The sequence below is a fragment of the Leucopleurus acutus genome, assembly GCF_964270905.1.
Source record: "Leucopleurus acutus genome assembly, chromosome: 10".
NCBI lineage: Eukaryota > Metazoa > Chordata > Mammalia > Artiodactyla > Delphinidae > Leucopleurus > Leucopleurus acutus.
In genome coordinates this window covers 37,027,344-37,043,910 of record NC_139153.1, presented here as the reverse complement: position 1 = coordinate 37,043,910, position 16,567 = coordinate 37,027,344, and the positions used below count along the sequence as shown (strand labels likewise).

General features: G+C 48.4%; 1 protein-coding gene across 2 annotated transcripts; it reads left to right on the top strand.

Moving 5' to 3' along the window:
- The first annotated feature begins 1,505 nt into the window (after positions 1–1,505).
- Positions 1,506–15,289, top strand: ALAS1 (5'-aminolevulinate synthase 1). 2 transcript variants are annotated; one of them, XM_082847780.1, is made up of 11 exons: positions 1,506–1,586; positions 2,555–2,773; positions 5,926–6,153; positions 6,920–7,069; positions 7,480–7,702; positions 8,785–8,969; positions 9,821–10,000; positions 10,333–10,497; positions 12,591–12,859; positions 13,577–13,739; positions 14,988–15,289. In XM_082847780.1, exons 2-11 carry the CDS (start codon positions 2,575–2,577, stop codon positions 15,146–15,148), a joined length of 1,923 nt encoding a protein of 640 aa, XP_082703906.1. In that variant the 5' UTR covers positions 1,506–1,586; positions 2,555–2,574; the 3' UTR covers positions 15,149–15,289. The 2 variants fall into 2 exon arrangements, with proteins under 2 accessions (XP_082703906.1, XP_082703907.1); XM_082847781.1 differs by lacking the exons at positions 1,506–1,586; positions 2,555–2,773 and adding an exon at positions 5,603–5,819.
- Positions 15,290–16,567: the final 1,278 nt, after the last annotated feature.

Genomic DNA, 16,567 nt, shown 5'->3' with positions numbered 1-16,567 from the left:
ACGGGGCAGAGCTGAACTTTGGGTTCCCAGGCAAAGTCCTCATCCTGGACCCCTGGAATGGTCCCAGTGCCACTCCAGACCCAGGTGCCTCCTCTTCAGGTGGAGACTCGTCTCACCTGCCTTGCAGCTGGCTGGAGATTCAAAGAGAGGGAATTGGGAAATACCTGGACACACCTTGGTCACCATCACTCTAGACTTTGTCCCTCTTATTAATGCCCAGCTGAGGAGGAAGCAACCTGGGTGGTCCTTTCCTGAAGAGTGGAGGAGGGCAACTCTGAGCCTGGCACGGGCCCAGCCCAACCAAGCCCAAGTTAAGCTGGGAAGGGTGTGGAGCAAGGAGGCCAGGCTGGCGTTCCTGAGAGGGGTTTGCCAAGCTGTACTCCACAGGTGTGGTCTAGGGGAGACTCAAAGGAGGTGAGGGCAACTCTGAACTTTGGGAGAGAGTACTGAGTCACCCAGCTGGTGCCCAGCCAGGGTGGCCAGCAGGGACTTTGGACAGCCCACAATGGAAAATAAAAATAATAATTGGGCTTCCCTGGTGGCGCAGTGGTTGAGAGTCTGCCTGCCGATGCAGCGGACACGGGTTCGTGCCCCGGTCCGGGAAGATCCCACATGCCGCAGAGCGGCTGGGCCCGTGAGCCATGGCCGCTGACCCTGCGCTTCCGAAGCCTGTGCTCTGCAACGGGAGAGGCCACAACAATAAGAGGCCCGCGTACCGCAAAAAAAAAAAAAGTAATAATAGTAATAATTAATATATGTCAACCCCCAACTATGTGTCAGGTCCCATGCCTCCACCCTCACCTCCCACCCAGTGTGTAGTGTGTGGGTTCCATCCAGCCCTGTTCCTTGTGCTCCTTCTCTGCATCAGGTTAAGTCCCTTTATTTCGGACCAGAAAAATGCCACGGCTGGGTCTCCGTCTGCTTCTCCTCGTCCTCCTCACTACGGATCCCTCCCTCCAGCTCCCTGGTCATCACCCCCAGGACCACTCCATCCTTGGTCAATCCAGCCCCACCTCCTCCGGGAAGCCCTCCGCCATGAAAAAAAGCCCCGGGTGGGTCAGATCCTGCTTAAGACCCTGGTCCGGAACTCCTCGTTTCCCCTCCCTCCTCTATATCCAAGGCACCCGTTTTTGCAGCCCTATAACCCCCTGGTTACCCTAGAGGCGCTTCCCCTCCGACTCTGCCCTTTTATGCTCCACAAAGGATTCTGAAGCATAGGGTAGTTAGGGGAAGCGGCAAGGTGGTGCAGCATGAAGTCATCCGTCCCCAGCCTTGTTCTTCGTCCTCCCAGCAGGCCGTCCCGGTAAGCCCAGGTCCCACCAGCACAAACCGAGCCTAAGGAAGAGTGCCTTTACGCCCCGCCCCGCCCTTCCAACTTCTGGAGTGCCCCGCGGCACGCCTGCGCGGAGGACGCCCCGGCCCATGGCGCATGCGCAGCTGTCTATCTGTGTATATTAGGACGACTGGGTTCGCGGCCTGAGGATTCTCGCGGATAAGGGCAAGGGTTTGTTTCTACCCTTGTTTGGGTACACGCCGCCGACGCCGCCGACGCCGCCTACGCCGCCTCCGCCGAGTCTCCCGCGCAGGTGAGGGCCCCGCGCTCTGGATGCGGCGCGGCCGGGGACAACCCCCGCGTGTCCTGCTTGCCTGCGCCCCGCTACTCCGGCCATTGGGACCCCATCCCCCACCGCTCCAATCACCCGCCGCCTCGGGGTCAACTTTCATATGCCCGATCTTCTACCTGATCGGCCCCCTCACGGCGTTCCCCGTTTAATTGACCGCTTTCGAATTCCCTTCTTAGACACCTCCCGTTATTCTCGAGCTCTCGACGCCCCGGGTAACCACAGACCTCCCCTGCCCAGGACCACCACTTTCCACCAGACCCACGGCCCTCATTTTTTAGCCCTTGTCTCTTCCCAGTTAGCCCCAGCAGCGCTTCCCCTCGTATCCCTGGCCTTCTTTATGCCCCCTCCTTTCTCAGTTATGCCCAGTTCACGGAGCTGTAGGGGCATAACCTCGGGGAAATCCTGGCCTCAGGAACCCAGGGCCGGACTGGATGCCTTCTTGGGGTCTGGGAGTGTAGGGACCCGGAGAAGATCAGGATCCCTAAGAGTCTTCTCTGCCTTGATGGATGACAGTGGCTTCTTCCCTGGCCTCACTTCTTCACCTGGGTGGGTGCCAAGGTGTGTTATCTGCACTTCTGCACTGTGTATCTTCCTCAAGGAGCCTCTGACCTCCTAAACCTGTTCCTGACTTATCCCTCCTGTCCCACCCCCTTGGTTATTGATCATCAGTATTTACCATATTTGGTAAAGTAGTTTTGCAGGTGCCTTTGTATGGAGCTGGGGAATGAAGGTGATCTGGGTAGAGTGTGGTCACCACTTCTTAGTTGAGTCCCTCATCAGTGCTGTCCTTAGACATTTTTGAGTGAGACTTGTTAGTATCCCACAGTACCCTTGCTATAAATTTCAGGTGACACCTGAACCCAGTGACCTTGGAGTGGTATTTGCGTGATTATTAACAAGTGTTGGTATCACTCCTCATCTTTGTACAGGATCAGTGCACCTCCGGGACATGGAGACTGTTGTTCGCCGCTGCCCATTCTTATCCCGAGTGCCTCAGGCCTTTCTGCAGAAGGCAGGCAAATCTCTATTGTTCTATGCCCAAAACTGCCCTAAGATGATGGAAGTTGGGGCCAAGCCAGCCCCTCGGGCCCTGTCCGCTTCAGCAGTACTCTGCCAGCAGGTCAAAGAAACCCCTCCGGCCAACGAGAGTAAGTGTCCTTAGCAATGAAGTAGAGAGTGGTGATGTTTGCATTCATTACAAGACCCTGGAAGCAATTCTCACGCACAGTGCTGATGAGGGTCACGCGAGGCGGTTACTTGGTGCCAGGGTCAGTTCTCTGCATAGATTATCTCATGGAATTGTCATCCTAACCCCACAAAGTAGGCAGTTTTAGTTTTCACATCTTTAAAGGTGAAACAGTGGCCAGCATTCCACCTTGTGGATTGCATGTCAGTGTCTGTTGGAGTTTGTGAGTTGTCAGTTCCTCGTTCATGTAAATGTAAAGTTAGAATCTATATGTAAAGTTGGAATGTAGAAGCTTGTAGCTTTTAAAGTTGTGATTTTTTTTCTTCTTTTTTTTTTTTTTCCTTGCCTTTGCTATGTTGCCTGACCTGTGCCTTTTGCCCTCAATTCCTTTCTGTGCTATGCCTTCCCAAATTCCTGGTAGTTTCTTATGCAGTCACTTATCATACCTTATCTCTTTGTCTGGCTCCAGACCACATAGGCTATTCCAGGCTAAACCATCTTCAAAGTCAACTCTACCTGTGAGTTTTTCAGTTAGGTTAGGCTACACTGAGGTATCAAGCAACCCCCAAATCTCAGGGCTTAACACATAAAGATTTCTGTCTTGTTCACGCAAGGTCCACTTTGGGTCATCAGGGCAATTCTGTTCTAAGCAGTGACCTGGGGCTCCACACTCTGCTGTCCTACAGCTTTAACTCTGAAATAGGTGGCTTTTGGGTCACTATTGCATAAGGGGAAAGTGAGAGGGTCTCAAACCAGCTCATCTTTTTAAAACTTTTCATAACAGTAAATTTCAATTATGAACAACAACAATCAATCCAGGGCCAATTTTGCTTCACTTGTGTCCCCATTCACCCCGCCTGCTCCCACTGGATTAACTTGAAACTGATTCCAGAAATTTCCTCTGTAAATATCAGTATGCACCTTTAAAAGATATGACTTTTCTTTTTTTTGCGGGCGGGGGCACACCACGTGGCATGTGGGATCCTAGTTCCTTAACCAGGGATCGAACCAGTGGAAGTGCGGATTCTTAACCACTGGACCACCAGGGAAGTCCCTATGAGTTCTTTCTAAAAGCACCATCACAATACCATTATCACACCTAAAAAATGATGCAATTTCCTAATATCATCAAATACTCAGCCCACCAGCTCTCGGATATTTTAGCCAGGAAGCAACACACAACATCCATTGGCCAGAACTCGTCACACGGCTCCAACTAAATGCACGGATGCTAGTTTTCTCTTTTTTTAATTATGTTTTTTACTGTGGCAAAATGCATATAACATAAAACTTACCATCTCAACCATTTTTAAGTGTACAGTGGTATTAAGTACATTCATATTGTTCTGCAGCCATCACCACCATCCAGTGTCCAGAACTCTTTTCATTGTCCCAAACTGAAACTCTGAGCCAACTAAATACTAACTCCCCATCCTCCTCCCCCAGATCCTAGCAAACATTATTCTACTTTCTCTCTATGAATTTGACTACTCTAGAAACCTCACATAAGTGGAATCATACAAAATTTGTTAAAGTAGTGATTTTTTTTGACACATGTATCTTTTTTTTTTTTTTGGCACGGCTTGCGGGATTTTAGTTCCCCGACCAGGGATCAAACCCAAGCCCCCTGCAGTGGAAGTGCTGAGTCCTAACTACTGGACCACCAGGGAATTCCCTTAACACATGTATCTTTATTTTGTATATGAATTTTTAAATTTTGCTTTTAATAAAGACATCAGAGATTTGGTTTTGGTCTGTCTTTGCCAGGAAAGAATGAAGCTTTTCAGATACCACTTAATTCTAGGGAATAATTTACCTTACAGGCTCTGTTAGGTGTGTTCTCTGGATGTGGACTTGTAAGAAAAGAATGTTTTTTACTAGAAAGGATTTAATCCTTTCTAGGATTCCTTTTCCTCTTTACCATTGTTTAGGAGTTAGTTATGTTTTTTACTATTCTGTCCCTAGCAGTAGATTCCTCTTCTGTTCCTGGTTGAGTAAAATGTGACTTATCCACTTGATAGACTGCCATGCATCCATCACAAATGATATTCACAAACTATTTACTAGCTTATGTAGATCTTTATAATGAAAAGGGCAGAATAAACAAGCATATACAGAATAAGTACAACTTTTTCTAAATCTACACATAAGGGGTAAAGAAAGATAATATGCCAAGTTGTCTGCAATGGTTATGTTTTGAATAATAGAACTCTATTTTTCTAGACTTCCTACAATGAATATGTATTTACTGACTTTTATAGTGAGTGAAATGAACTTGAAAGCAGGTTTTTTTTTAATTTTATTTTTTCGCCGCACAGCATGCGGGATCTTAGTTCCCACACCAGGGATTGAACCGCTGCCCCCTGCAGTGGAAGGGTGGAGTCCTAACAACTGAACTGCTGGGGAATTCCCCAAGGCAATTTTTTTGCTTTCCTTTATAGATTTTAATACAAACTGTATTGAGACACTGCCCAAGTTGTAGGAGAGCCTAGCCTATGACTCACAGGAGGATTCCAGAATGATGAAGAAAGACTTCTCTGGAAGGAAGATGAATGCATTTGCTCAAGGGGAGAGGGAAGTCTAGAAGCTTACCAGCCAACTGCATTAAGTCATGAACTTCTTTGAGGCATTTAGAGAAAACTGGTAGTTTATCTGTTAAGCAATGGCAAGCTTTTTTTTGTCAAGAATCTGTTTAGAAGATATTAGCAGAGAAAAAAACCGTATGACCACTTCCAGTTACCTTCAAGAGTGTGTCCTCGCATGAAATATGCTGAGTGTACTTGGGGTAGATTTACTGGAAATAATTCAACTCAAGAATGCTGGGCTGTCTAGAACTAGAAAATACTACTTTGGGGATTTATAAGTGAGAAATACTATGGGTTTGAGAGGTAGGTGAACTGTGCCGGTTAACTCTTCACAGGAACATTGTGTCCAGTGAGGCAGATGAGAAAACAGTTGATTTAGCAGAACCTAATAAGAATAAACTTGTCTTTGGATCATGGGATAGAGTAAGTATAAGGTTTGTCTTTGAGGCAACAAGAGAAAGAAACAAGTGGGCTTCTGTGTGCCGTGCAACCAGATCTGATGCTTCCGTTTTAACATTTCCCCCCTCAGAGGACAACACGGCCGAAGCCAAGGTGCAGCAGGCTCCTGATGGGTCCCAGCAGCCTCCAGATGGCACGCAGCTTCCGTCTGGACACGCCGCCCTTGCCGCGAGCCAGGGCAGTGCGAGCAAATGCCCTTTCCTGGCAGCCCAGATGAGCCAGGGCGGCAGCAGCGTCTTCTGCAAAGCCAGCCTAGAGCTTCAGGAGGATGTGCAGGAAATGCATGCCGTGAGGGAAGGTAAACAGATGACATGAGCCATCAGAAGAGCGAAGAGGTTCTGTGGCTCTTTCAGACCCTCAGATTTATGTGTGAACTATTATTAGGGTAGTATTTGTGTCAGCACCTTCCTGTTTTAGGGCCGAGGAGGAAGGTCATCAAGATAGAGGACTGTATGGCAAAATGTGGGAGTTCTTTTTCTGTGTGTGTGTGTAGGATGTAACCAGCTTTTACAGTAATTCTTTAATTTCTGAAAATACCCCTCAGGCATAAACTATTACCAGTTGCCCTTTGTTTCTTTCCCGCCATTTGGTTGGATAAAAGGTAAAAAACAGTGTTACTGCAGTAAGTGCTAGTTTTAGGACTCCCAAGCTGTGTGTCTTAGTGGTGGTCATTGAGTGGCAACCTTAATTCCACTTGTGGCTGTATCCATGGAACACATAAGGTCCCCAGAAATTCTCCCCAGCAGAAATGATACAAGTGGCTGAAATTGTTTTCTGTGAAGAAAATCAGGGTAGGGGGGGTGTGATGGGGAAGGCAAACCAGCCAGAAAAAAAAAGCTTTGGACTTTAATGTTCCTCAAAGCTGACCGGTAGCTCTGAAAACAAAACCAAACAGTAACTAAAGAAGAAGAAAAGCTTCATACACTCAGTTACATCTCACTTTCGTTATGATGGGCTATTTTTGTGAACTAGGCAGTAAGCCATTTTCAACAGTATGTCTGGAAGGTATTGTAGACTCAGAATAGAACATTGGTCCCCTTTGCCTCTTGTTACTTTTGTTACAGAGGTTGCCCAAACCTCAGTGAATCCCAGTGTGATTAGTGTGAAGACCGATGGAGGGGAGCTGAGTGGTTTGCTGAAGAACTTTCAGGACATCATGCGAAAGCAACGACCAGAAGGAGTGTCCCACCTTCTTCAAGATAACTTGCCAAAATGTGAGTCTTCTTGTTATTTGCCTGATGCAGGAGAGTTTATAACTTAAACATACATCAGATTAAACGTATAATTGCATGGTGAGTTGTGGATTAAAAGCCATGTCTCTTGCTTGATGCAAGTAGATGCTCTTGGCTATAGTGAATGCCAGTCCTATTGATAGCCTGCCTCATCTCTCTTAATATCTACTGTCTGCTCACGGGGTCAGACATTGTCATTTGAGACATACACAGACTCAAGATAAGGATGTCAAGGAACTTGCCCAGATGAGTACTTAGTACTTAGTATGTTAGTTTGTCCAGAATCTCCTTGCTCCTGAATGGCCAAGCTGGGATTGGAACCTAGGTCTTACACCAAAGCCTAGATGTGCTTTTTAACCGTCAAACTGTACCATCTTTTGTTCGGTTTTTAGCTGTTTCCACTTTTCAGTATGATCATTTCTTTGAGAAGAAAATTGACGAGAAAAAAAATGACCATACCTATCGAGTTTTCAAAACTGTGAACCGGAGGGCGCAGCTCTTCCCCATGGCAGATGACTACTCAGACTCTCTCGTCACCAAAAAGCAGGTGTCCGTCTGGTGTAGCAATGACTACCTAGGAATGAGTTGCCACCCACGGGTGTGTGGAGCCGTCATGTAAGTAGCCTTCAGTTTTCAGATGTCACTGGCACGTCACTGGCATGACTTAGCAAGACACTGATGATTTATAGAAATTGGATCTTTTATGGGGGGGGGATATTCAGCAGCTGAGAGTGTGCCATAGCAAAATGCTCTTCTTAGCCTTTAAAAATATGTACAGGTTACTTTCAGAGAAACTCTGATGTGTAAGTAGTTGGTGGAGCCCCTTTGTGAGAGTTTTTTCTGGGCTCATTGACTACACATGTCCACTTACTACCCCTCCACAGGCAAGTCTTGCACAGAGGCTTCCTGGCTTGTGGCTGTGGGTGGAGAAATACAAATCGAGCAGCACTGGATGGTAGAGGGACTGCCCTGGTGGTACAGTGGTTAGGACTCCACGCTCCCAGTGCAGGGGGCCCGGGTTCAGTCCCTGGTCAGGGAACTAGATCCCACATGCATGCTGCAACTAGGGAACTAGATCCCACATGCATGCTGTAACTAAGAGTTCACACACGACAACTAAGGAGGCTGCTTGCTGCAACTAAGACCCAGTGCAACCAAATAAATAAATATTAAAAAAAAAAAAAAGGGCTGGTCGAGCCTGTCGTTCATGTCCTTCAGGAGGTTTGCCATGGCTAGGAACACTTGAGAGAGTTGCTGGTCAAACTCTCCAAGCAGGCTTGCTAGAGAGAGCCCAGTCTGAGGTTTAGTAATAGAGATAGCCTAACATTACGGGACTGGTTCACAAAGAGTTTAGGTAGCCACCATTCAAGATGTCCCTCTAGAGCCTGAGGTCGTGTTATTGGAGAAAAAGATGTTTGTCAGAGAAAAGAAATCTCAGTAAGTTAACTAAAACTCAACTAAGATTGTTAACACTTGCTCTTGATGTTCCCTAGAGGCCTCATCACCCTGGTGTTGAGACCTTCTCCCACCCAGTCTAGAGATGAAGTGGGTTGAAACTTGTGTGAACTTCTGGTTCACAGGGAGAGAGGTGCTACATCAACATCAGTTTCAGTCTCCTGGATCCTGGAGGGAGGAATGTTCACATCGTATTCAGAACCATGAGATTTATTTTCGTCTGCTCTTTTTTTTTTTTAAAGGGACACTTTGAAACAGCATGGTACTGGAGCAGGGGGTACTAGAAATATTTCTGGAACTAGTAAATTCCACGTGGACCTGGAGCAGGAGCTGGCTGACCTCCACGGGAAAGATGCAGCACTCCTGTTTTCCTCGTGCTTTGTGGCCAACGACTCGACCCTCTTCACTCTGGCTAAGATGATGCCAGGTAGGAAGCTGTCATGGGCGCCTTAGAGTTTTCTGGCTTTCTTAGTAGTAACAGGAATATTGACAACAAAGAAAGCTTACCCGAACCACTCAAGAGTTATGATAGTAACTGGAAGCATTTGTTCTTGAACTGAGCATAAAGTGTTAACTGTACATTATAAATGCCAGTAGAACATGATAACGATAAAGAATCAGATTTGCAGGGCTTGTCTTTAAGCTAATTGCTTCCAGTGTGCTTTGTACTCTAAGAAAATCCTTTGGAGAATTCTCTTAGTTGTGTGTAATTATCTTTCTTTCTTAAAAAAAAAAATTATTTATTTTTGGCTGCATTGGGTCTTCGTTGCTGCGCACAGGCTTCTCATTGTGGTGGCTTCTCTTATGGTGGAGCATGGGCTCTAGGCGCACGGGCTTCAGTAGTTGTGGCTCGCTGGCTTCAGTAGTCGTGGCACGTGGGCTCAGTAGTTGTGGCATGCAGGCTCTAGAGCACAGGTTCAGTAGTAGTTGTGGCACACGGGCTTAGCTGCTCCGCAGCATGTAGGATCTTCCCAAACCAGGGATCGAACCCGTGTCCCCTGCAATGGCAAGCCCTGTAGTTATCTTCCATTGAGTTTGGAGTGAGACAGCCAGATTTAAAAGCAGATTAGTTGCATGCCACTGGGTTATTTTATACCTATGGGCCTTCTCAGAGGAGAAGCACTAGTTGGTTATTTTTCCAGGAAGAAACTGCCACACAGGGTCTTTTTCCTACTGGGCAAAGCAACATTTTCAGGTCAAAGTCTGTTGTCCTTGACTGTCGAGGAAATAATTTGTCTTTGGTGCAGATGGCAATAAATAGCATTTTTGTGTTGTTAGGCTGTGAGATTTACTCTGATTCTGGGAACCATGCCTCCATGATCCAAGGGATTTGGAACAGCCGAGTGCCAAAGTACATCTACCGCCACAATGATGTCAACCACCTCCGAGAACTGCTGCAGAGGTCTGACCCTGCCGTCCCCAAGATTGTCGCATTTGAAACCGTCCACTCAATGGACGGTAAGTCTAGGTAGAGGCCAATCTGAAATCTTAAATGAAAACAAGGCCTGAACTTCTTAAAAGTGTGATATTTATTTCATTTTTGTAGTTTCTTTTCACTTTGCCAGGATTTTGTAGTTGCGGGACACTGTATAGATTGGGATGAATGTAGATATTCTACTCTGGCTTTTACTAGGCTCCAAACCCCAAGGTAATCCAGAAACTGGGGGAAGTTAATTGGTTTCCCCAATGTTAAAAATATCTTAGAACGTACGTTGTTGTGTTGTAACTCTTACCAAAACAGAAATTCGTGAAATAGCAAGCACTTCAACGCGGTCTGTGGTCTCTCCTAGGGGCAGTGTGCCCACTGGAAGAGCTGTGTGACGTGGCCCACGAGTTTGGAGCACTCACCTTTGTGGATGAGGTCCATGCGGTTGGGCTGTACGGGGCTCAAGGAGGAGGGATTGGCGATCGGGATGGAGTTATGCCAAAAATGGACATCATTTCTGGAACACTTGGTATGTACACTCTGCATAGTCTGTAATCTGCACTAAAATTACCTTCTTCTAACAAGGCCAAGGACTACTGGTCTAACAGGTCAGGTGAGGAGATGGTCTGATAGCATCTAAAGCCTGGGTCACTTTTTTGAGTGAGTTTTTCTTTCCTCAGTGAGTGGTGGCACAGCTTATCAGAATCCCTTGAGTCATGGCATGGCCCCCAGAATCAAAGTAAATCTCACAGCCTAACATGATAGAAGTACCATTTGTTGCCATCTGAGCTCATTCCAAACATAGTTGTGGCTTTAGGTATACGCCGTGGCAGCAGCCTTTACTCTCTGTGCGTCAGATTTTTCCCTTATGTTAAAAAAAAAATAAAAAAGAAGAATTTTAGTGCTTTTCTCTAGAGCTGCAGGTAAGGCATTGTGCTGTGAAGCACTGAGCTCTGTGCCTACCGGGTGGGAACATTCCAGTTCACCTGGCTACTTTGTATTTCCTCTGCTCCTCCCAATAGAGAGGCCGTGTCTCTTGGAGCAACTCCAGACTCTTCCAGACTCCATAGCCATGCTGCCGGCTGGGTGTAAATCTTGCATGCTTAATAACTCACTAGCTGTGTGACCTTGGGTTTGTGGTTAACTTCTCTATGCCTCAGTTTCCTCATCAATATGATGGAGGTAACAATAGACCCCACCTCAGCTTGGAGAAGATAAATGAACTGTATACAAACAATTACTGTAGACATTCTTTTGTCTATGAGGTAAAAATGTAAACTGTACAATTTTTTTTTTTTTTTTTGGCTGCATTGGGTCTTTGTTGCTGCACACAGGCTTTCTCTAGTTGCGGCGAGCGGGGGCTACTCTTCATTGCGGTGGGCATGCTTCTCATTGAGGTGGCTTCTCTTGTTGCAGAGCACGGGCTCTAGGCACACGGGCTTCAGTAGTTGTGGCATGAGGGCTCAGTAGTTGTGGCGTGCAGGCTCAGTAGTTGTGGCACACGGGCTTAGTTGCTCCACAGCATGTGGGATCTTCCCGGACCAGGGCTCGAACCCGTGTCCCCTGCATTGGCAGACGGATTCTTAACCATTGCACCACCAGGCAAGTCCAACTGTACAAATCTGAGGATTTCAAAAGTTAGTAAGGCAGCTGGAGACCATGTAGTGGTTAGCTAAAGTGCCACTTTACAGCCTGCAGTTGGTAAAGGAAGGGCAGGCAAAAAAGAGCGTCCTTCAGCACCGTGAAGGGGCATGAGAACGTCGTGCAGACCAGTAGAGCCTGGGGCCTCGCAGGGCAGAGCCTTGCCAAGAGGAAAGCTCTTGTTCATGCGTCCTAATTCCAGCAGCCCTTTTCTTGTAAAGAGCTCTTATGACGTGGGCTCTTTGAAGGTATGGTCACTGTGAGATGAAAAGGGCTGGAGAGAGAGATTTTCCACTGTCAGAGATTATACCAACCCAGCAGTGCGTGGGGCTCAAGCAAGACTGTTAATTACAGAACATAATGTTAAGATCAAGGAGGACTCTTCTGGAGTCATTAATCCTGAAACCCGAGATACCGATTATACAAGGGGACTTAACAAGAATTGAAAAATGAGGCCGGCCCTAAATCAACCCTAACAGCGTCTGAGTTTTCATATTTATCCAGCAAACGCTCCTTGTCAGAGTTTTGTGGTTACTTAAGTAGAAATTAATACCAGCCCTGCCAAAACAGTTAATGTCTTAGCTGGGTGACATTCCGGCCTCAGGGGTAATTCTCACAGTGAGCCCCCCGCTCAGACCCTGTCCTGGAGCAGGCGCAATGCAGAGCGAGGGGGAATGCAGCCAGCCTGGGTGGGAAGGGAGGTGGCACGTGGGGTTCAGGCACGCTGTGATCAGTCGCTGGTGCCAGGCCTGGTCTGGAGACCTGTGCTTTGATCCTGGTTGGACACCAGCTTGGTCTTGTGACTTTGGTCAAGACCCTTTCATAACGTTCTCAGCTTTTTCCCGTTTGGAAATGGGCTTGATTTGAGTCTTAGGGCAAATAAAGATGAGGAAGAGAAGAGTGAGTGCTCTGAGGCTCTGCAGCACCTGGCTGTGCACACTTAGGGCAGTTGCTGTAATAAATGAGCCTGTCTCCTCCCAGGCAAAGCCTTTGGCTGTGTTGGAGGGTACATCGCCAGTACGAGTTCCCTGATCGACACCATCCGGTCCTATGCGGCGGGCTTCATCTTCACCACCTCCCTGCCGCCCATGCTGCTGGCTGGAGCGCTGGAGTCTGTGCGGATCCTGAAGAGCACCGAGGGCCGGGTGCTTCGGCGCCAACACCAGCGCAACGTCAAGCTCATGAGGCAGATGCTGATGGACGCCAGCCTCCCAGTCGTCCACTGCCCCAGTCACATCATCCCCGTCCGGGTAATGAGCGGCCTGTGATTGGACTCGCTGGGGGCCAGGGCTCCGCACTCAACAGGAGATGTCCTGGTTCATGCCTTCCTGAAGTTGGGCTGCGGCGGGGTGACTGCCAGGGCAAGGGACTGTAGCCAGTGGCCCTCTGCCGTGTTTCTGCCTTTGGTTGACTTCACAATGAGAATGAAGCCTTTGAACCCAGCAGGCTGGAGCAGAGGTTCCTCCTCCAGAGCACTAGCCTTGACAGGGTAAACACAGAGCTTGTATCTGGAAAGCTCCGGAAGCCTGAGCTTGGCTAGCTTTGAAGTATGGCTTTCTATTCATTTAATTTTGAAATGGGTCTTGCTTTGCCTGCTACAAAGGGTAGCCCTGTTGGTGTCACAGTTGAATTCATCTGAGTAGTGGAGCTGGTATAAAAGCTGCCTTATCCCCAGGATGCACACGTCCAACTACCGTCATACTGGGGTCACAGAAGCTCCCGTTTCCCCCATTCGGAGTCTGGGTGGGAGATCAGTGTGAAATTTACTTCTAATATGGTTTCAGTTCTCTGGTCTGTAGTGAACAACACTGGACCCTTTAAGTCGCAGGTGTCTGGGCAGCGCTTTACCTCTGTGCCAGGCTTGCATACGTGGCTCCAGCCTGAGCCACGTGGGCACGCGTGTCACTAGTCTGCTAAGAGGTGGTCCATCCGGTTCTGGTCTTACCTTCTGTTATCATCAAACTTAGGTTGCAGATGCTGCTAAAAACACGGAGGTCTGTAATGAGCTAATGAGCAGACATAACATCTATGTCCAAGCGATCAATTACCCCACGGTGCGCCGGGGGGAGGAGCTGCTGCGCATCGCCCCCACGCCCCACCACACACCACAGATGATGAACTACTTCGTGGGTGAGTAGCCAGGGAGCCGCCAGCACCTCACGGGAGAGTGGCATGAAGCTGTCTTTTCAGTGTCTATAATTGAAGCCATTCAGAGTCATTCAGATTTGTCTCTTCTTTTTCCAAGTAATTCAGAATGTTCTCAGATGGTATAAAACTGTAAAAGACACTTAGTCGTTTGCGTTCACTTCGGGAGGGTGCAGTCATTTGGGAAGTGCTGAGGGAGGCTGCTAATCCACTCACTGTTCCCATGCCCCTGTCTGTGTGACTCAAGGATGCCCGGTCACGGCTGTTGCAGGAGAGATGCCTCTGAAGGCCTAAGTCTGCCCAGGCCTCCAGAGCTCAGCTCTGTACTTCTCTCTGTTCTCTGAACCAACTCCACACAAACCCCTTCTGATGCGAGTCATTGTTCAGCATTTTATATTCTCATAGTTCTGTAGAAGCCAGTCCTTCACCACCACCCCCCCCCCCCCCCCCCCCGCATCCACCTAAAGGCAGAGACCAACGGGCCGCTCCTGGTTGCCACTGTCTCAAAGGTGCGTTCTGCTCCTGAGCCGCCACCCCTGTCCGAGGTGTTTCCCCTGCCTGGAGCCTTTAGGGCTGCTCTGCTAGGATTGTTCAGCCCGACACGGTGGAGCCATGTGGGAGCAACTTCTTTCCTGAAGGCATGTAAAGGAAAGCCAGAGTTGGGTTTTGTTTCTCTTTTTTTTTTTTTTTTTTTATAACAGCCTATTAAGATGGAATTCACATACCGCAAATTCCACCCTTTCAACGTATGAAATTCAGTGGTTTTTAGGTAATGTGGTGCAACTGTCACCACTCTGATTCCAGAACATTTTCATCACCTCAAAGAGAAACTGCACACCCCTTAGCAGCCCCTCCCCATCCCCAGCCCCCGTCAGCCATCAGCCCTGATCCACTTTCTGCCTATACATTACATTTTATGTAAGTGGAATAGTACAATATATGGCCCTTTATGCCTGGCTTCTTTCACACCACAGTGCTTTCAAGGTTCAGCCATGTTGTAGCATGAATCAGCACTTCATTTCTTTTTATTACCAAATAATCTTCCTTGGCACAGATCTACCACATTTTGTTTATCCATCAACTGACGGATGTTTGGGTTATTTCCACTTTTTGACTATTACGAAAATAATGCTGCTGTGAACATTTGTGTGCAAGTTTTTGTTGGGGGCATGTGTTTCCATTTGTCTTGGGCATGTACCGCCTTTAATTTTTAAAAGCTGTTCCTCCTCACAGAGAATCTGCTGGCCACGTGGAAGCGAGTCGGGCTGGAGCTCAAGCCACATTCCTCAGCCGAGTGCAACTTCTGCAGGAGGCCGCTGCATTTCGAAGTGATGAGCGAAAGAGAGAAATCCTACTTCTTTGGTATGAGCAAGCTGGTGTCTGCTCAGGCCTGAGTGTGTCACGCCCTCAATTATTCCACCTAACCCCAGGCCACATTGTATCCAGGTAGTCAGTTCTCCAGAGTTGTCTTTGTATGTGAATTAAATTATATTAAATTTTAATCTGTAGTAAACGTGTAGTCCTGAAAATAAATTCTTGTCTAAATCATGGGTCCTCTTTTCATTGGCTTCTGAATCAAAAAATCATTCATCCCTTTAAACTTGGTCTGTATTGTTGAGATGTATGAAGTATATAAAAACATCCTGGTCCTCTGGGAGTGGCTCCAGACCCTGCTGGGATAGCAGGACCTCCCAGTCCGCAGGAAGCTAGCAGGTCTTTAATGCGAGCCAGGTGGTGGCGCAGCTGCGCCCCAGCCTGAGCGGTTCTGAGAGCAGTCACCACAGGGCACCACACGGCGGCTGTTTCACTCCGAGCCTCTCCCCACACCTTACGTGCAGTCCGCGCTGCAGCGGCTTCTCCCCTTCCGCTTTCCCTTCCCAGCCACTGCCTCCCTCTCACACTTCCCTGTGAAAGTTGGGCAGTCGGGCTTGTCTGTCACCAGCAGGTCCTCCAGCGCCAGCTGCACCTGTGATCGCGCTCCTCCCCTCAAAGTGGAGGCGTTTGTGCTCCTTCCCCTGACTCGTGCCCCTCGTGTTCTGGGTCCCCTGGCTTCTCGTGCATTCCTGCAACTCTCTCTTGCCTTCTCCCCATTGGCCTGCAGCAGGCTCTCACCCATCCTAAAAATAAAACAGGCTCTCCCTCAGTCTTGACCCCCATCTAGCTGCTGCCTCTGTTCTGCTCCTTTTCTGTTTAGCCCTCCCCACTTGGTCCTTCAGCCTGTTCCTTGTGGAGGCCGCTCTTTTCTTGCCACGTCTTGCTTCTGCTTGCCAAATCCAGTGGCCTCCTGTTTTCCTTTCATTGGATCTCCCAGTAGTGTTTGAGGTGGTTGTCCTTGGCCTTTTTACAGCTTCCTCTAAGCTTCCGTGCCACTGACGTCTCCTGATTGCCCTCCTCCTTCCTGAACTGGTCCTTCTCTGAACATCGAGGACCCCCTGGGTTCATCTCTAACTGCACGTAACCCTTCCCCTCCCCCTCCCTGCACAGGATCTCCCCCAGCCCTGGGTTTCCAGTTCCAGCTGTACGTCACTGAGGGCCAGCAAACAAGCACCTGAACCATGCAGCTCCTGAGGGCGCCCTGGGTCTGCCCACTCCTCCCCTTCCTGCCTTTCTCCTCATCTTCCCACATCTACCCAGTTACTCCCGCCTCTCATGTGGAAAACAACTCTGTCTTGCCCACGCGTGACACTGTTAGCAAGTCGTGTACGTCTTACCTCAAAGATACACCTCAGGCCAGGCCACTTCCTATCACCTCCCACTGCTACCATCCTGCTCGTGCCACCATCATCCTGGCACCCGCCCCAGCCTCTACCCCA

Bases quoted from the DNA above. Each gene is read 5' to 3' on its own strand.
- ALAS1 (XM_082847780.1), top strand. From the start codon at position 2,575: ATGGAGACTGTTGTTCGCCGCTGCCCATTCTTATCCCGAGTGCCTCAG. The intron at 6,154-6,919 runs GTAAACAGATGA...CTTTTGTTACAG, and splicing joins AATGCATGCCGTGAGGGAAG to AGGTTGCCCAAACCTCAGTG. The intron at 10,001-10,332 runs GTAAGTCTAGGT...GGTCTCTCCTAG, and splicing joins AACCGTCCACTCAATGGACG to GGGCAGTGTGCCCACTGGAA.